Source organism: Nomascus leucogenys, chromosome 7b (genome assembly GCF_006542625.1).
Source record: "Nomascus leucogenys isolate Asia chromosome 7b, Asia_NLE_v1, whole genome shotgun sequence".
NCBI classification, from domain to species: Eukaryota; Metazoa; Chordata; class Mammalia; order Primates; family Hylobatidae; genus Nomascus; species Nomascus leucogenys.
The window spans coordinates 71,538,794-71,554,301 of record NC_044387.1 but is presented as its reverse complement, the minus strand read 5'-3'; the positions used below and the strand labels follow the sequence as shown (position 1 = coordinate 71,554,301).

Sequence of the window (15,508 nt, the reverse complement as noted above, 5' to 3'; positions counted from 1 at the left end):
CTAGAACCGGGTTAGAATTTTCTCATGACTATTTCATGGTGCTGTAGGTTTATCATGTACTGTCCTAGGTGCTAGTTTTGTATTCTCACCTGCCTTTTATAACAGATTAGTGACCCTGGGAAAGTCTCATTCTTCAAATGAGAGAGCTGGACAAATTTTGTGATCCTGTTCTAACTCTAGTCTTATTATTATTATTTTTTTTTGTCTAGGAATCATATGGAACAAATTTTAAACAATTTTCTTCCTATTTTCATTGATCTGTTCAAGGTCATGGTGGTCCTATGCTTTGGTGGTCTAAGAACTATCTGTAAATAGTGATTAGTGGGGGAAAAATTACAAAATATATGAGAAAACAAGTCCCTAACTTAGGATCTTAGAACAATGAGTGTTTGGTTTCAAAAGCTTTCTACTTGGAAATTATATGTTTGAGACATGAAAATTGATTTAATGTGAGCCATGTGTGACCAAGGACTTTTCTAGGCAGAAAAGGAGATGTCAGAGGCAGTCAACATAATGTTTCCCTTCTTCATGAATGATATAATGTGGTGAGGCATTCTTTTTGAGATTTTTATATTAGCTTATATAATGATAACAGTAGAAAAATTTTGTCATACTGAATTCACATATAATAATAATGTTGAAAGTTTAGATTTTCCTTTGTTTTTTTTCTTTGTAAACTTCTGTTACCTTACCAATACTCTCAGAGTCTTAAAATAAGTGTATTATTATTGAATACAAATTTTATTTGTTACCTCATTTTTATGTTTTGGGCATTCTTTGACCTATTCAAAGTACAAACTTCTTCATTGTAGTTTCAACATAACCTGTTTGTATGTTTGAAATATCGTGTATACAGTGTGTGTAAGATTAAACACTTGTCTTTCTAGAGGCATAAAAGGTCATTCTGTAGGAGACCTACCTTTATGTTTCTTACAAACAAATGGAAAAGCTCTTGGGAATGAGAATTTTATACTTTGACAGCTTTGAGGTCCTTTAATTACTAAATGTGTATGTGTATATTTTTTTAAAAGATGGACCGCGACCTAATCAAAAAGAAATACTTTCTCTACGAGCATTCTTGTTGATGTTCATTAAGCAATTAGTGATGAAGGTGAGTTCACATTGCTTATTCCACAGCATACTGTGTATTGAAGGTTATAATTTCACATGAAATACAATCTTGGTTTTTTTATTCTTTGCTTGGTTACTATGGTTACACATTGGAAAATACTTTGAAAGATGTTTCCATGTTTGTTTTGGTTTTTTTTTGGAGCCTATATGGATATAAATTGTTGCAGAATTAGGGATCGGTAGCTGTAGTTTATGTTATATAAATTTCTTTAGTAGCTCAAGTGTGTTCACTCATTCAGCAAATATTTACTATGTTTCTGTTAGTATTTGGCACTATACTCCTGAAGGAGGTTTCATTTTTAGCAGGCTCCTTGTAACTGATATTCAGATTTTGAGAAATAGTATTTCTGTATAAATGTACAGGTAGGTGTATGGGCCTTTAGAAGTGGTCACATTTTGTCCCTTTTCATTCTGTTACAGGTAAAGTAAAATTTAATATTCTAAAAAAGGCATTTTGGTTTTATAAGATAGCAATGTATAAATGCAATTGTTACCAATGTTTTTTCAGTATTTTCCTATATGATTTTATAATGCTTTATTAGTTGTCACATAAGATTATGGCAAGTGAACCTAACTTTTAGTATACCTTTCAGATTCAGATACCTTATTTCCATGTATTAAAAAAAGTATCCTTTGAATTGTCTTTGTTTTGTTGCTCATTCCCGATGCATACTGTTTTTTGTTTTCCAATTTCTTTTCTTCTTGTGGTGTGTTTTTTTTTTTTTAGATTGCAGCTTTTTTAGTGATTAATATACTGATAGAGTAAGTTGAAAATTTTCATAATGAGCTGATATTTAAAAGTGCAGTGTGTTTTTCTTTTCCCGAGTGAGATTACTATTTAATTTTTAGGTACTTGACATTTTAACTTGATAATTTCAGAAACTGTTCATTGTATTCTCCACATTTAATTTCAGTCGAAAAGATGTCTTCTGTATTTAGAGGAGTAGTAGGTGTGGATATTAGTTTTTAAGTTATCATTACTTATTATTTTTGCTGACTTCAGGATTATGTAACTTTAGTAAGTAGGCTATCATATTATATAAGGTGTTGAAAACAGGAAGCTGATGTTAATTGACCTCTACCTGTTCTGGAGTACTGATGTCTTTAGTGCTTCCCCAAATTTTTGTTTTAAATTTAGATTCTCTATTACATTATATTTTTATATTTATAGTAGCTGATCAACTTGACAAATCTATGTGTGTAATTTCTCTTTAAACATTTTTTTACATGTAAATGTAAGATACCTGTATTATGTTTTTGAAGGATTCTGGAGTAAAGGAAGATGAATTACAGGCCATTCTTAATTACCTACTGACTATGCATGAGGTAATATATGAATTTTATATTTTGAAATTTTAATTTTTGAAGCTACGTTAGACTTTTTTAAAAGTAAAAATTTAAAGAAATCTTCAGTAATTATGTAACTGTAATGGGGAGTAAATGTGTCTACTTAGGAACTAAGCCCTAGCAATCTTTATTTAAATATTCTTTATTACCACAAGATGAATCTTGAGAATCATCATGAAAGGCTTTAAAAAGTACTAACATTAGATTTCACTGAATTAATAATAAAGTATACCAAAGCATACTTTCAGTGTATTTCCAGAAACTAGTGTAACAAATGAAAAAATAGATTACGAAAATGACTAAAAATGATTAGGTTTTAAAAATTCATAACACAATCTTCCTACTGACTTTACATGTTCAAATATTAAACAACTCATTTATAATGGTATTTAAAATTATGTGTTTGAAAAGGAGGTTGAAAATTAAATAGGTGCTGGAGAGGATGTGGAGAAATAGGAACACTTTTACACTGCTGGTGGGACTGTAAACTAGTTCAACCATTGTGGAAGTCGGTGTGGCGATTCCTCAGGGATCTAGAACTAGAAATACCATTTGACCCAGCCATCCCATTACTGGGTATATACCTGAAGGATTATAAATCATGTTACCATAAAGACACATGCACACGTATGTTTATTGCGGCACTATTCACAATAGCAAAGACTTGGAACCAACCCAAATGTCCAATAATGATAGACTGTATTAAGAAAATATGGCACATATACACCATGGAATACTATGCAGCCATAAAAAATGATGAGTTCATGTCCTTTTTAGGGACACGGATGAAGCTGAAAACCATCATTCTCAGCAAACTATCGCAAAGACAAAAAACCAAACACTGCATGTTCTCACTCATAGGTGGGAATTGAACAATGAGAACTCATGGACACAGGAAGGGGAACATCACACTCCGGGGCCTGTTGTGGGGTGGGGGGAGGAGGGAGGGATAGCATTAGGAGATACACCTAATGTTAAATGACCGAGTTGATGGGTGCAGCACACCAACACGGCACATGTATACATATGTAACAAACCTGCACGTTGTGTACATGTACCTTAAAACTTAAAGTGTAATTAAAAAAAAAAAGAAAATTAAATAGGTTGAAATATCTGTTTTTATTTTTTAGCACCAGGAAAATGCAATATATGTCAGTTGCAATCTAACTAAATCATCTATTTTTAGTTAGATTTTTACCTGTAATTAGTAAAACTTAGGAATTGATGGAATATAATATATCACAGCGTTTTAAATGATAATTTATACTCCTATATTATAATTAATACCTTGTGAATTAATAAATATATTTTAGAATGAAGTAGTGCCTTCTTTAATTTTTAAATGAGGGATAATGATTGGATCTCTTTGTTAATTCAGGTATAAAAGAATGGCTTAAATTTTGTGATTGAGTAATATTTGACTTAAAATCATTAATGATTATGATATTTTTTCCTCTTGAATAGGCAATTCTATTAATTTTTAGATTTTTCTGACCAAATATAATATTTGAAGTTTTCAGGTGAATTTCATAGTGATCTATATATGTGATTTTGTTTTTATTAACCCTAAGGGACTGAATAAAGTACTTTATATGAGATAAACTGGAAGTCACAGTGATTCCTTATTGTTAGGAAAGTTTCAGGTCCTCTAAATAACACTTTGAAAGATTCAGTGTCCTAGCCCTAGATCATCTGTTTAACTTAATGAAAATTCGGTATACAAGTAGCTTCCACAGCAAAAATTCCAAAGCAGTGAAGGAAAACTAGAGTCAGGGCAACCAAGTTAACTAAACTCTGTTAGCTGTTTGCCTTTTCCTTTTTGGGTCAGTATTGTCCAAGTTGGCTCTAATGATATGCATACATATTGGTATATGCAACAAAGGTAGTGAAGGATTTTCATGAAGTTTTTTTTGGGGTCTAGAACTCATTTCTTGTGCTGGTATTCTGTAAATGTTATCAAATACTACCACATATTAGTGGTATGTTGACAGAGTAAACATTTATGGTTATCTTTATCTTTATAGGGACAATAGATAATACTGTATATGAAAATAATCCAGTTATCATTTCCCACAAAGTGTTCTTTTAGAACTAGTTTCTGGAGAGGCACAGTGAATAAAATATTCCAGGTCAGATAAGTTTAAGAAATGATACATAATATCTTACCCCTACCACTACCACCAGATTTGCAACATTTAGTAGCATTTTAGAAGCTCTAATATATTTTTCTGTAATAAAGAATAACTCTTCCCCACAATTTCTTGATATATAAGCCTTCCTTAAAAAATGTCATGTTGGATATACTATTTCTAAAGATTATGTTTTACAAAATCTTGATTCAGTATAACATAAAAGGTATTTTATTTCTTTGATGAAGAAATTGTTTCGAGGCTGGGCGTGGTGGCTCGCTCATGCCTGTAATCCCAGCACTTTGGAAGGCCAAGGCGGGTGGATCACGAAGTCAGGAGGTCTCTACTAAAAATACAAAAAATTAGCCAGGCGTGGTGGCGGGCGCCTGTAGTCCCAGCTACTCAGGAGGTTGAGGCAGGAGAATGGCATGAACCCGGGAGGCAGAGCTTGCAGTGAGCGGAGATTGTGCCACTGCACTCCAGCCTGGGCGACACAGTAAGACTCTGTCTCAAAAAAAACAAAAAAACAAAGAAATTGTATTGAGGTCAGGTGCAGTGGCTCAACTTGTAATCCTAGCACTTTGGGATGCTGAGGTAGGCAGATCACTTAAGGCCAAGAGTTCGAGACCAGCCTGGCCAACATGGTGAAACCTTGTCTCTACCAAAAATACGAAAATTAGCCAGATGTGGTGGTGCACACCTGTAGTCCTAGCTACTAGGGAGGCTATGCACAAGAATTGCTTCAACCTGGGAGGCAGAGGTTGCAGTGAGCTGAGATCACACCACTGTGCTCCAGCCTGAGTGAGAGAGCAAGACTCTGCCCCCCCCCACACAAAAAGACATTGTTTTGCTATTTTATGTATATTTGGAGTTACAGAGGTGAATGTGTACGTTTAAAGAACATAATTTGTTAAAAATAAGTATATATCACACATGTCTACTTATATTTCTAACGTTGAAATTTCTATTTCAGAAGTATTCAGTATTCAACTAAGTTGTTTTTTCCTCATTAAAAAAAAAAATTTCTAAAATGATTATAGGATGACAATCTAATGGATGTCCTACAGCTGCTTGTTGCATTAATGTCAGAACACCCTAACTCTATGATTCCTGCTTTTGACCAAAGGAATGGGTTACGGTAAGAGTTAATATATCAAGAGTTTTTAATCTATTTCATATAAGGGATTAGTTTGGAAATATTTGAAAGCTTCTTAAATATGAAAAGGATTATTTAAACTTACATATGAAATGAGTTTATAGCATGAGATGAGTTAAGATTTAAGACCCATTTATAATCATGCATTTTTTCAATGAATCTTTAATTATAGAGGCTGTGTTACTATTTGTTACTATTTAATTTGTGAAGACAGATAAATGATTCCAGTATTTTGTATGGTGAGTGCTATTATAGAGCTACTGTATTGTTGACTTCTTTAGCAGAATTACCTTTAGGTCCTAGAATAGCGTTAAATAGTGTTCAATTGAAATCCAAGACAAGCTCTCTATCCTTCCTTTAAAATGTCACTTCCTCCACCTCCCACTTCTGACTCAACATTGTATTAGTGTGCTTAGGCTGCCATAATCAAATACCATCGATTGGATGGCTTACACAACAAAAATTTGTTTCTCACAGTTCTGGAGGTGAGAAGTCCAAGATCAAGATGCCAATTGGGTTGGTCTTTGGTGAAGACTCTCCTCTTGGGTTGCCTACATCCTCTTCCTTGCTGTGTTCTCATGTAGCAGAGAGAGAAAGACAGCATGAGTGAGCTCTCTGGTGTCTCTTCTTACAATGACGTTACTCCTGTTGGATTAGGGACCCACTCTTACGACCGCGTTTAACCTTAATTACTTCCTTTAGAGGCTCCCTCTCCAAATACTAATGATAGGGCTTCAACATAAGAATTTTGGGTGTATGCAATCATTTGGTCCATAATAGTCATCAACAAGAAGAGCAGAATACCTCTATTTTACATATAAGGAAGTTTAAAATCTTTTGTTTAATGAGAAAGTGGGCAACAAAAGTTCAGCAACTAGTTTTGCTTAATCATCAGCTACAGAAACTAATTTAATTATCTAGTTATAAAAATTCACATAGGGATTTTTGTTTGTTTGTTTTTGAGACAGGTCTCACTCTGTCACCCAGACTGGAGTGCAGTGGTATGATCACGGGTCACTGCAGCCTTGACCTCCTGGGCTCAAGGGATCCTCCTTCCTCAGTCTCCTGAGTAGCTGGGACTACAGGCGTGTGCCACCACGCCCAGCTTATTTTTAACAATTTTTGTAGAGACAAAGTCTCACCATGTTGCCTAGGCTGGTCTTGAACTCCTAGGCTCAAACGCAGATTGATCTTCTATTACAGATTCTTTATTTGGTATTTTTTAATGCTCATTCTCTATAAGATAAAAAGTGTCTTTATTTATTATACTTAAGGGATTTATTTTCAGAGTTCTCCAGGGAAACAGAACCAATAGTGTGTATGTGTGTGTGCGTGTGCGTGCACACACGCATGAGAGAGATTTATTTTAAACAATTGTTTTACACAATTGTGGAGGCTGGCAAATCCAAAATCCATAGGATAGGCAGGCTGACTGGAGACCCAGGGAAGGGTTGATGTTGCAGTTCAAGTCCAAAGACAGTCTGCTGACTGAATTTTCTCTTTCTCCAAGGCAGTTAGGCTTTTTTCTGTTAGGCTTTCAACTGGATAAGGTCCACATAGAAAAAATCTGCTTATTTAAATGTTAATCTCATCCAAAAAATACCTTCAAAGAAACATCTAGAAAAATATTTGACCAAATATCTTGATACCATGGCCTAGCCCAGTTGACACATAAAGTTAAGCATTGTAAGAGGTAAATTTACAGTTTGTTATTTATTTATAGTTTTACTGTCAAACAAAGTACTCTTTATTTTCCCTTACCACTGTCTAATAATTGTTACTTTGAACAAGCTTGCTATGAACATTCATGTACAAGTATTTGTATGGACATATGTTTTCATTTATCTTGAGTATATACCATACTTAGGAATGTAATGGATAGGTCATATGATACCCATATTAACACAAAACAAACAAGGCTTATAAATACTTGTTTGTTTCTTTGTACACATTTCCTAATAACTGAATTTCAGAAAAAGATTTAAGGGTTTATGTAAAGGCTTGGCAGATTCTTTTCTTTTTGGTGCCAGAGTATCTAATTTTATAACCTTATTTTCTGTGGATATAACCTGTATTTGTGTGGATGTGCTTTAGTGTATTTTGTGATTTACTGTATAGGATTTTACTACTTTTAAAAAAAAATTGCAAGATAGTATCGTAGACATTTAAAAACTAGTAAAAAGAATTATTCTATTGAAAGTCTGGGCAAGGAAAGTCTATACTTTATACTTTTAGTCTTAGTGTGTGAATTTTTGGTTCACAGCCTTATCTCAGTTTCACTACATGTGAGTAACTTTATTGTCCTTGTGACTAACTCATCTTTTTTTTTTTTTTTTTTTTTTTTTTGAGACGGAGTCTCGCTCTGTCGCCCAGGCTGGAGTGCAGTGGCGCAATCTCGGCTCACTGCAAGCTCCGCCTCCCAGGTTCACGCCATTCTCCTGCCTCAGCCTCTCCGAGTAGCTGGGACTGCAGGCGCCCGCCACCATGCCCGGCTAATTTTTTGTATTTTTAGTAGAGACGGGGTTTCACCGTGGTCTCGATCTCCTGACCTTGTGATCCACCCGCCTCGGCCTCCCAAAGTGCTGGGATTACAAGCGTGAGACACCGCGCCTGGCTGACTAACTCATCTTAACATTCACATTTTATAATTTTTTAATTCCTTAACTTTGCTACCCTTACTGCCATTCTTTGTAATTTATCCATTCCTATTTTAAAAACCTAGACCTTTTTATCACTGGCATGTTTCCACATCATAAATTTTAAATTCCAATCTTACTCTTTAATCAAAACCATCTATCTCCTGTTTTTCTAATATCGCCCTTTCCAATGCTCTTCAGCCTCATAGTTACCTTCTGTCCTGTGATCTTGCTTTTTCTTATCCTAGTGTGTCATACTACATCTGCCATTGTTTACTTCCTTCTTAGCCTGGCTATTTGCTGGAAGTGGTTTCTAACAAAAACTCCTGTCTGCCCTTGTCCTGTTAGATTTGCTTTTGAGAATTCTGATCCTAGATTAGTCTAGGTAGGCACACTGTAAGCTAAACCTTGGCTTGTGGGGAAATGTCCTGCGGTGTTGTATGTTGAAACTGTTATAAATTCATGATCTACACTTTTATCATTGTTAAACATTTCTTTTATTTATTCCTTCAGATACAATTCTAAATTTTTGCAACTCTTCCTGACTGTCAGCAGTGACAACCTCATCTACTTCATTAGAGCTATTAGGAGGGAATTATTTCAACTTCCATCTTTTTTCCCCAAAGGTGTATTTTAGAGCACATTCTTGTTTGCTTACTTCTAGTACAGTAGTAGTAGATAAGGTCTTCTTCCTGTTTATGGCTGCCCTTCCATTATTGCTCTTGAGCATATTCATTTTTTTTTTCTATTTTATTTTTATTGCTTTCTTTTGCTGACTCTTCTATAATGGTTTGTCTTTATAAATAAAATTTTGTTGTGGCCCTGTCACTCTCATTCTTTTAAATATTGTCTATGGTTACTTTCCTGCTATAACCACAGCCACTCTCATTCTTTTAAATATTGCCTATGGTTACTTTCCTGTTATAACAACAGAGTCAAAGAGTTGTAACAGAGATGATATGGCCCATAAATTCTAAAACAGAGGTCCCCAGCCTTTTTGGCACCAGGGACTGGTTTTGTGGCACCAGGGACTGGTTTTGTGGAAGCCAGTTTTTCCATAAACTGGGCTGGGGGGTAGTTTCAGGATGATTCATGTGCATTATATTTATCACTTGATTCTCATAGGGAACATGTAACCTAGATACCTCGTATGCACAGTTTACAATACGGTTCTACTCCTATGAGAATGTAATGCCACAGCTGATATGACAGGAGGCAGAGCTCAGGCAGTAATGCTTGCTGGCCTGGTGCTCACCGCCTGTTGTGTGGCCTGGTTCCCAGCTAATTTTTGTTGGCTAGGATGGTCTCGATCACCTGACCTCATGATCTGCCCACCTTGGCCTCCCAAAGTGAGGGGATTACAGGCAGGAGCCACTGTACCTGGCCCGCAAGTGTGTTTTGATGAGATTAACATTTAACCCATTTATGCCAGAGGTTGCAAATATTTTTTTGTGGAAAATCAGACCTTGGCAATGACCTTGAGCAGTAGGATATAAGTAACTCCCACAAGCTTAGTGTTCCAATAATGGAACACTAGGCATAAATAGGTTAAATTGGTGGACTTTGAGTAAAACAGATTATCCACTGTAATATGTGTGGACCTCATCTAATCAGTTGAAGGCCTTAATAAAACAAAGTCTGACCTGCCCCAGGGATGAAGGAAATTAGGCTGGCTGACTGCCTTTGTACTGAGAATATAGTTCTTTCCTACATCTTCAGCTTGCTGGTCTACTCTTCTGAGTTGAGACATACCAAGCCTCCATAATTGCATGAATAAACTTCTTGAAATCAATCTCTGTCTCTCTCTCTATCTGCACATCCTCTTGGTTCTGTTTCTCTGGAAAAACCTGGCTAATACACACAGAATAGTTGTAGGTTTTATTTATTTTAATCCAGTCTGACAAAGTCAGGTTTTTTCCAGTATGTTTAGACCATTTATGTTTAATGTAATTATTGATATTGTAATTATTTTCATCTACCATTTTATTTGTTTTCTGTTTATCCCAGTATAATATATTCCTTGTTTCTCTTTTTCTATGTTGTTTTTATTTGAATTTTAAAAATATTCTCAAAATTTATATTTTGAGTTTCGAGTTTATCTCTTTGTGTAACTTTTTTGGTGGTTGCTGTAGCGATGCCAGTGTATGTAATTTCACAGTCTACCTAGTGTTAATATTTTACCTCTTCAAATAAAGTATAGAACCCTTGGAACTGCTCAGATCCCTTTAACTGCCACAATTGTCCTTATTATGTCTGCATATACATAAGCGCCTCCAGACAGTTAATAAGTTTTACTTTCACTAGTTATATATAGCTTAAAGTTTTACTTTCACTAGTTATATATAGCTTAAAGAATTTAAGAGAGAAAAAAGTTTCTACTTTTTTCCAGGTATTTACAATTTCTTTTGCTCTTCCTTTGTTCTTGAAGAACTTCCTTTAGAAGAAGAACTTCTGCTGAATAAGAACTTGAGCAGTTTTGACAGAAACAATTTTTAATTATTTCTTCTGAAAATATATTTATTTGGCCTTCACTCTCCAAGGATATTTTTGTTGTATGTAGAATTCTGTTTGTAATCATTTTTTTCCTTGCCTTTTTCCTTTCCTTTCTTTCCTGTGTTTTTCTTCTGTTGGCTGGTGTCCATGGTTTCTAATGAGAAATCTGTGGTTATTGAAATCTTTGTTTGTTAAATATAGTGTGCTAGATTTCTGCACTTGCTTTCAAGACATTTTCTTTAGGTTTTTGTTTTTTAGAATTGGGGTCTTACTATGTTGCCCAGGAACTCCTGGGCTTAAGCAGTTCTCTTGCCTCAGTCTCCTCAGTAGCTGGGACTACAGGCACACTTGACTGCATCCACCTCTCTCCTCCTCCTTTCATAGGTTCATTATAGTTTTCTTTGTGATTACTACCAAATTTGAGAAGTTCTAGGTTCTTTTTTTTTCTTTTCTTTTTTTTTTTTTTTTGAGACGGAGTCTTGCTTTGTTGCCCAGGTTGGAGTGCAGTGGCCCAATCTTGGCTCACTGCAAGCTCCGCCTCCTGGGTTCATGCCATTCTCCTGCCTCAGCCTCCTGAGTAGCTGCGACTACAGGCACCCGCCACCACGCCTGACTAATTTTTTTGTATTTTTAGTAGAGACAGGGTTTCACCGTATTAGCCAGGATGGTCTCGATCTCCTGACCATCCGCCCCGCCTTGGCCTCCCAAAGTGCTGGGATTACAGACGTGAGCCACCGCATCCGGCCCGTGAGCCACTGCTCCCGGCCGGTTCTTATTTTTTCAATTTTTGCTTCACTTGTATCTTTCTCCTTTCACTTTGGGTCTTCAAAGAAATAAGTATTAGATCTTCTGATAGAGTCAGGCAACTCCTTAAGCATCTGTTTAGTTTGTTTCAGTCTTGTTTTTTTTTCAGATTGTAGTTTGTACATAGAAACTTGATATGTATAATAAACTTGATCTTCAAATTTATGGACTTTTTCTTTGTGTTTTAAATTTTGATATTGAACCCATCTCATGCATATTTTGTTTCAGATAGTATGCATTTCAAGTCTAAAATTTCAATATGCTTCATTTTTATGCTTTCATTTTTGGATGAGAACTATTTTCTTTAATATTTTAAATCGACAATAATTGTACATATTATATGCAATATTGTGATATATTAATGCATGCATATAATGTATAATATTCAAATCAGGGTAGTTAGCATCTCCATCACCTCAAACATCTATTATTTCTTCCTGGAGAACTTTTTCAATTCATTTAGACTTTGTTAGCCTTTATTTTCTAAAGCATAATTATAGTATCTCCTTTAAAGTCTTTGTGTGATAAGTCCAACATTTTGCTCATCTCATTGACATCTGTTGTTTGTGTTTTCCTATGAGAAACAATCACATTTTCTTGGCTCTTTGTATGTTGCGTAATCTTCTAATGTGTCCTGAACATTGTGGGTCCTGGATACATTAGAGCATAACTCTGGGCCCTGTTATAATCCTCTAACACATGTTTTGTTGTTGTTGTTTAGCAAATAGACAACCTGGTAAGGGTCAGGCTGCAAGTTCCACCTCTTCTCTGTGCAGGATGGTTCCAGTGTCCCTTCATTTTTCAAACCTCTCTTACCCTACTTTGAGTTTTCTTTCATTCTTTCTTTTTTCCCCTTTGATCCAGGGAGACAGACTAGTTTGCCTTGTATTTTCCTCGCATACATATGCTTCATTCAGGAATTAGGCTGAGAATTGGATGGTAATTAAATTTAGAAAGGTGTCTATTCTGGTTTGGGTTTGTCCCACACCCATGCATCTCTTGGGTGAGTTTGGGGTTATTGCAGGTTTTTACACAGATTTAGAGAACCCTTTTCTCTTACTGTCTTTGCTATTTAGGATTCTTCCCCACACTTCTCCTATCTAGGACCTAATTTCTAGATTTCTCTAACTGGAAGCATAGTTTTTCTTAGAAATTTTGCCACCTGAGCTTCTGACATCCAGCCCTGAAACGGGCAGATTCAGAAGAGAGAAGAAGAGAGAAAGGAAAAAAATGATTCTTCTATCCATATGAGTAATTCTCCAAGTTTTAACTCCCCTACACAATGCACCTGCTTTTGTTTAGTCTTCAGAGTACTTGGGAAGTTGATTTTTGTGTTTTTTTCCCTATAATTTTATTAATATTTGGGACAGAGAGGCTTTATTGGGCTGACTCCATTTGGTTGGATCAAAATTCCCCTGTTGATTTTAGTTTTTTTTCTTAAAGGTTATCTTTTATTGGTGGTTTTATAGTATATTCTTTCATCTTGGTGGGCTTTATTATTTCTTACAAGGCATGTCTGCTAGCAATGAATTTTCTCAGTCTTTGTTCATCTCATAATACTTTTATTTGCTTCCATTTTTAGAGGATACTTATCCTGGATATAAAAACTTAAATTACAGTTTTCTGTTAGCACTTGACTGTCATCTCCCTGATCTGTGGGCTCCATTGTTTCTGATGAGATGACAGCAATGAATTGCATTGTTGTTGCTTTGTATGTCATCAGTCAGTTTTCTCTTGATGCTTTTAAGGTTTTTTTCATTGTCTTTGGATTTCAGCAGTTTGACTGTGGTTTGTTCAGTTGTGATTCACTTTTTATTTTTGAGACAGAGTCTCACTCTGTTGCCCAGGATGGAGCACAGTGGCATGGTCTTGGCTCACAACAGCCTCCGTCTCCCGGGTTCAGGCGATTCTCATGCCTCAGCCTCCCAAGTAGCTGGGACTACAGGCATGTACCACTGTGCTCAGCTAATTTTTGTATTTTTAGTAGAGATGGGGTTTCACTGTGTGGGTCAGGCTGGTCTCGAATGCCTGGCCTCAAATTATCCGCCCATCTCGGCCTCCCAAAGTGCTGGGATTTACAGGCATGAGCCACTGTGCCCGGCCTAGTCGTGACTCACTTTGTTACTTTCACTTCGGTGGTTTATTGAGTTTGAATCTGTAAGTAAATGTTTCGTCATTAAATTTTGGAAGATTTTATTCCTGTTTCTTCAGATGTTTCTTTTCTGTGCCTTTTTTTTTTTTTTTTGGAAGTCTTGCTACACCTATGTTGGAACACTGTATTGTCCTACAGTGTCTAAAGGTTGAATAATTTGTTTTCCCATTTTTTTCTCTGTTTTTTAGACTATATAATTTATATTGATTTATCTTTGAATTCACAAATTCTTTATTTGCCATCTGAGTCTCCTGTTGAATGCCTATAGTGAATTCCTTGATTTTTAAATGGTACTTTTTTGTCTCTAGAATTTCCATTTGGTCTTTTTATACTTTTTTGAGAACTCATTGTTAATCTGTTTCATTCAATTATTTGAACATACTATTTTTTCATTTATTGAATATAATTTATTACAAGTCCTTAAAAATATTTCCTGAATCTAACATTTGGACCTTACAAGTTATTTTTGATTATTGCTCTTTTACTGATTTATGGGTTATACTCTGTTTTTTTGCATATATAGTAATTTTTGTTGAAAACTGGGCAACTCTGGACTTTTTTTGTTTTTCTATGGTTGTTGGTTTTTGTTTTGTTTTAAATAATTTGCCTCATTTAGTTTGCAGATTGTGTTTTCTCCGTGGTCTACAGCTCTGACTTTTCTCTGCCCAGTATTTTTACTTTTTCCTTTTTTCTTTCCATAGCACTCTTAGGGTTTTCCATGTTTCTATATATCTTAGAGTTCAGTCAATGATTTAGCTACAGGTTCTGATAAAATTCCTTCAGCCCTTAGGCCCACTGTGTTGATCTGTGTATTTTTAGGGATTGCATTCAAAGTTGTGGCTACTTACCTAGTCTCTTTTGCCTTTCCTTTTTCAGTTAGTGACCCAGGTGTCTCCTGGATATAGGTACTTTCTCAATCAGCTAGGTCTGTGTGGAGTACTTATCTCAATCTTTCTATGGTTCTCTCTTTTTTAATATCTGCCTACTAAATGTCTAACTGGTCTGCTGTTCACCCTGAATTGTGACTATATCTCTGATCTAGCAAAGCTGCTGGTTTCTCCCATTGATTCGTAACCAAGTCTGCCACTTTTAGCTGGGGAACTGTGGTTTTCATTTCTTACCCTGAATAGGTTTGCCCTGTGTGAAAGCAACAGTGCTACTTTTTACTGCCAGCCCCCAAATGGTAAAACTACAGTTCTTACCAACTAAACTGGGGTGGTAATGACAGGAGTAGTCTCATCAACAAGGCCACTGACTCCTGATATTCTTAAATTTCTAGCAATTTCTCAAGAATAAATACTTTTCAGTGAAAATTTTTTTCGGTTTTATTCCTGTCTTTTTTTATGGAGGGAAAATGCCGACTTCCATGTTAGCATCATCATTCCCCCTATTTTGCTTTTATAGTATGTTTTAATTTTTGCTACTTTCTCAGTCTTTTATTACTGTGAAGAAATAAAAAATTTCTAATTTGGACTAGTATATAGAAATGTGAAGATTTAGTCCCATTTAAATTCAGTTCAGTTACTTAAAAAAACTGTGCAGAAATATTTATTAAATGTTTATATTATGTAGTTTAAAAATAATTTTTGAATGATGGATAGTTCTCTTCAATCTAGTTGGAGTTCTTTGAAAGTATTCTTTGGGTCCAAAAATTCAGTAT

General features: G+C 35.4%; 1 protein-coding gene across 3 annotated transcripts in view; it reads left to right on the top strand.

Moving 5' to 3' along the window:
• The window catches only part of LRBA (LPS responsive beige-like anchor protein), a 765,281-nt gene that overhangs the window by 121,837 nt on the left and 627,936 nt on the right, over window positions 1-15,508 (top strand). For all 3 annotated transcript variants that reach the window (XM_030816230.1, XM_030816232.1, XM_030816231.1), the window contains exons 15-17: window positions 1,032-1,111; window positions 2,395-2,457; window positions 5,648-5,745. In XM_030816230.1, coding sequence (XP_030672090.1) covers window positions 1,032-1,111; window positions 2,395-2,457; window positions 5,648-5,745 — 241 coding nt within the window. The remainder of the gene's footprint in view (window positions 1-1,031; window positions 1,112-2,394; window positions 2,458-5,647; window positions 5,746-15,508) is intronic.